At 50.1% G+C, this 4,479-nt stretch overlaps 1 protein-coding gene across 3 annotated transcripts in view; it reads right to left on the minus strand.

The window, feature by feature from the left end:
- Positions 1–1,284: 1,284 nt before the first annotated feature.
- The window catches only part of EGFLAM (EGF like, fibronectin type III and laminin G domains), an 81,564-nt gene continuing 78,369 nt past the window's right edge, over positions 1,285–4,479 (minus strand). For all 3 annotated transcript variants that reach the window (XM_015562635.1, XM_015562634.1, XM_015562636.1), the window contains 2 exons: positions 3,375–3,478; positions 1,285–2,363 (listed from right to left, as the gene is read on the minus strand). In XM_015562635.1, the coding sequence (XP_015418121.1) occupies positions 2,209–2,363; positions 3,375–3,478 (259 nt within the window). In that variant the 3' untranslated portion in view covers positions 1,285–2,208. The remainder of the gene's footprint in view (positions 2,364–3,374; positions 3,479–4,479) is intronic.

A 4,479-nucleotide genomic window follows, 5' to 3' on the forward strand; every position in this document is an offset into this window, starting at 1 on the left:
CCTGCTGTTCCCCCCCCCCCCCCCACCAGTACAGCCTTAGGGACACTAATTGTCTCAGCGCCCATTTCTGGATGGGCCTGTGCAGGGTTCAGACACCTGCACAAATGAATGAATAAGTGAATGAGCTCTACCCTTCTTCATCTCCCTGATTCAATTCATCTCCCTGATTCAAGTTTATTATAGACACTAGAGGCCTGGTGCACAAAAATTTGTGCACTCAGGGGGCAGGGGGCGGGGAGGGTTCCTCAGCCTGGCCTGTGCCCTCTCGCAGTCTGGGACCCCTCAGGGGATGACCACCTGCTGGCTTAGGCCCGCTTCCCGGGGGGATTGGGCCTAAGCTGGCAATCAGACATCCCTCTGGCAGCCTGGGAGCCCTCAGGGGATGTCCCCTTGCCAGCGGGAAGCAGGCCTAAGCTGCAGTCAGACATCCTTAGTGTTGCTGAGGAGGCGGGAGAGGCTCCCACACCACCGCTGTACTGGCAGCCGTCAGCCTGGCTTGTGGCTGAGCAGAGCTCCCCATGTGGGAGTGCACTGACCACCAGGGGGCTGCTCCTGCATTGAGCATCTGCCTCCTGGTGGTCAGTGAGTGTCATAGTGACCAGTCATTCCTAGTTGTTCTGCTGTTAGGGTCAGTTTGCATATTACCCTTTTATTACATAGGATAGAGGCCTGGTGCACAGGTGGGGGCCGGCTGGTTTGCCCTGAAGCGTGGCCCGGATCAGGGGGGGGGTCCTGCTGGGGTGCCTGGCCAGCCTGGGTGAGGGACTGATGGCTGTTTGCAGCTGGTCACACCTCCTTCAGGGGGGGGATCCCCACTGGGGTGCCTGGTCAGCCCGGGTGAGGCGCTGATGGCTGTTTGCAGGCTGGTCACACCCCCTTCAGGGTTGGGGTCCCCACTGGGGTGCCTGGCCCGTCTGGGTGAGGGGCTGAGGGCCGTTTTCAGGCTGGCCAAGCCCCCCGGTGATGGAAGCTCCCAGCCTCTCCTTTTTGTCTTTTTTATTCTGGGGTTTATTTATCTTCTATAATTGAAACTTTGTTGCCTTCATTGGAGCTCAGCGCCAGCCATGGCAGGTGGGAAGCTTGGCTTCCTCTATCACTGGGGCAACCAAGCCGCCTGCTCGCTCCAGCTCTGTGGCTGCCATCTTGATTGGGTTAATTTTCACATAGTCACTCTGATTGGCTGGTGGTTGTGGCTTAAGGCACAGCAAAGGTATGGTCAATTTGCATGTTTGTCTTTTATTAGATTAGGTTCGCCTCTTAAAACAAAAATGATAGTGACCCCCCTCAGGAACACATGTATCTTTTAATCTGCTTATTTTGGAAGCTTCAGATCCATTTCCTTGAGCCGTCACCATTTACCAAAACAGAATGGTCAGCTCCCCAAGAGAGTGCCCACCCCCAGTTACCTACCCCACTGGTGCCACGAAAGGCCCCCACAAGTCTCCTTTGGGAGAAAATTTTTAGGAACTGTGCAAAGAATTCAGGGTCATCCACCCAAAGTTGCAAAATTATACTGTATGGACTATCAGCTGCTATAAAAATATACACATACAAAAGGACAGCTACAAAATCGGGGTGCCTGTTTTTAGATTAGCATTATAAAATGTAGGGATTTCTCATTAAGGGGGGGCAGCATTATGATTCCATATTTAGTCCCTTCTCCTCCTTATTTTCATGGAATAGTCAGAGCACATTGAACCAGCCAGTGGGGAGTGGAAGGGGTTAATCCTGATATTCCATGGGCCAAGGTGAGAAATCCCAGGTTCAAGGTCACACAGTCATTCTGCTGTCAGTAAGTATCATGAGTCAGGGAAGGAAAGGAATATTTTAATACTGCCCTTGGGTCTCTCTCTCTCTTTTCTTAGTTCACTGCACGATGAATCACAACACAGTCATTGACTACAGAAGACGGGCTCCGGAATTTGCCTTCATGTGTGATCTCTGACAGCCACTGCACAGTCAACAGGCAATGTTCGATGCTTCCCACACAGGATTCCGTGGGGTGTGGCCCGCACACAGTGCCAGCAGGAAAGGCCACACAGAGACTCCAAGTTGGGTTCAGGCTCTCATCAGGTGTCCTTTCTCCTGGGTGAGAGGAAACACCTGGCCCCCATGCCTCTGTGAATGGCACAGGGCATCAGGCAGGGTCTCAGGCCCCCAGGATTCTCAGGATAGAAGGCTCCATCCCTTGGGCAAGGCCAGCTGGTGTTACTTGGCTCCACAAGTGTTGATGTTTTTCCCATCCATGGCGTCCTCCACGAGGGAAACGTGGTAATCGGTGGACAGGGTGAAATGAGAGATGCAGCCTACGAGGCCTCGCCGGTATTGCCTGTTAGTGTGCAAGGCGATCTCCTTCATTCCACCTGCCGGGGAGCCAGAGGGAGACGGGGTGAGCCACAGGGAACCGTGTCTCCTTAGGATACTTGAGAGTCTGCTGACCGAGGTGTTCCTGGGCTGACAGGCTACGTGAGGACTGTGGGTCCCTCGAACGGCTCAGTGCATTACATCTACTTTAGAACTATCCTTGAAGGAACAGGTTGACTTGGTTCAATCTGCTACATAGCCAGAGGCTATAAATACCTACACTGTGTGTGATTTCTGACCCAGTTGGCCACTTCAAACCAAATCTGGTGAATTTTGAAATGTTGTATAATATCAACAAAATGTAGTGTGTAGTTAGAGGTGCTGTCTTCTTAAGCCAGTGGTTGGCAAACTCATTAGGCAACAGGGCCAAATATCAACAGTACAACGATTGAAATTTCTTTTGAGAGCCAAATTTTTTAAACTTAAACTATATAGGTAGGTACATTGTTATTAACTTAATTAGGGTACGCCTAAGGCTTAGGAAGAGCCACACTCAAGGGGCCAAAGAGCTGCATGTGGCTTGTGAGCCGCAGTTTGCTGACCACTGTCTTAAGCTGAAAGAAATTCATGGATGGTGAGTGCTTTCAATTAAGTCCACCTGTAGAAAGCATACGGAGGGAGACATCTTTGCATATTACGTGTGTGCACTAGTGGGTTCTAAGCTATTTACAGAAATACCACTCATTCTACTTCAGAAAGGGGCCAGGAAAACAGATCCTCCTTCCTCGGAGGGAATTCTCAGAGCTATATTTAGCAGATTCCTGTTCTATAACAAGAAAAGCATGGCTTTCCTGGTGGATCCATCCAAAGCACAAAGGCCTCTAAGTGCTTCCTGCCCCCTCACCATGAGTCAGAAGTTCAGAAAAGGGAGAATGGACTCTCTGGAGAGCTTCCTATTTCCAAGCATTTGGCTGGTCCAGGGAAGCACACGGCTTGGAGGAGCCCCAGCACGGCCAATGGAGGGGTAACACCCAAAGGGCATAGCTGAGATCGGGCCCAAGGTCACTTACCCACGTACAGAGCTCCGTTGATGTTGAGCTGCCTCATCATGCCAGGTGATTTGCCTGTTCTGGCCCCGTAGTCATCCACAGTTATCTTTCCCGATTGACCGTCCCTGGAAAAATCCACCACCATTTCGGGAGTTTCATTCAATTGTTCAATTGATTTCAATGAAAATGTAGGGAAGGACCTACTCTGCACCAGGCACTATGCTAAAGATAGAGATGCAAAGATGAAAAAAAGAAGACAAGACAAAAAACACATTCCTGGCTCCCAGGAGTTTTAGGTCTCCTGAGGAAGACAAAACAGTCAAATTACAAATGAAACTCAGTGTCACCGCGGGACGGTGGAAGACCGCCAGCACGCTGTGGGGTGACAGGAGGCGGAGAGAGGGTCAGGGAAACCTTCCCTCAGGGAGTCTGCCTGAGATGAGTTTTGAAGGCTCGGTAGGTCAAGCACAGAGGAAGCTGATGCCAACAGGAAGTCGCTATGAAGAGAGAGAGAGAAGACAAGGGGTTGATGCAGACTGAGCACTGAGAATTCTGGAGGTGGGAGCTGAGTGGAGAGAGAGGAAGCCAGAGCTGAGGGTGCAGGGCACATGGAGCTTCGTGGGAACGTATCCTGCAGGTGAGAGGGAACCAGAGAAGAATTAACACGTGATGAGTTTTTATGTTATTCCGAGCACAGTGGGAAACCATGAAGTAGGTTTCACAGGTGGAGGATTACTCTAGGGAAGGACAAAGAATGGCTTAGAACAGTGTTTCTCAACCTTCCTAATGCTGCGACCCTTTAATACAGTTCCTCATGTTGTGGTGACCCCCATCCATAAAATTATTTTTGTTGCTACTTCATAACTGTAATTTTGCTACTGTTATGAATCGTCATGTAAATATCTGATACGCAGGATGTATTTTCATTGTTACAAACTGAACATAATTAAAGCATAGTGATTAATCACAAAAACAATATGTAATTATATATGTGTTTTCTGATGGTCTTAGGCGACCCCTGTGAAAGGGTCATTCGACCCCCAAAAGGGGTTGTGACCCACAGGTTGAGAACCGCTGTACTAGAGCAAAGTGAGCCTGTAGCAAGTTACTGTTGCGGTGGGGGGTG

This window comes from Myotis davidii, unplaced genomic scaffold (genome assembly GCF_000327345.1).
Source record: "Myotis davidii unplaced genomic scaffold, ASM32734v1 scaffold496, whole genome shotgun sequence".
Classification (NCBI taxonomy): Eukaryota; Metazoa; Chordata; class Mammalia; order Chiroptera; family Vespertilionidae; genus Myotis; species Myotis davidii.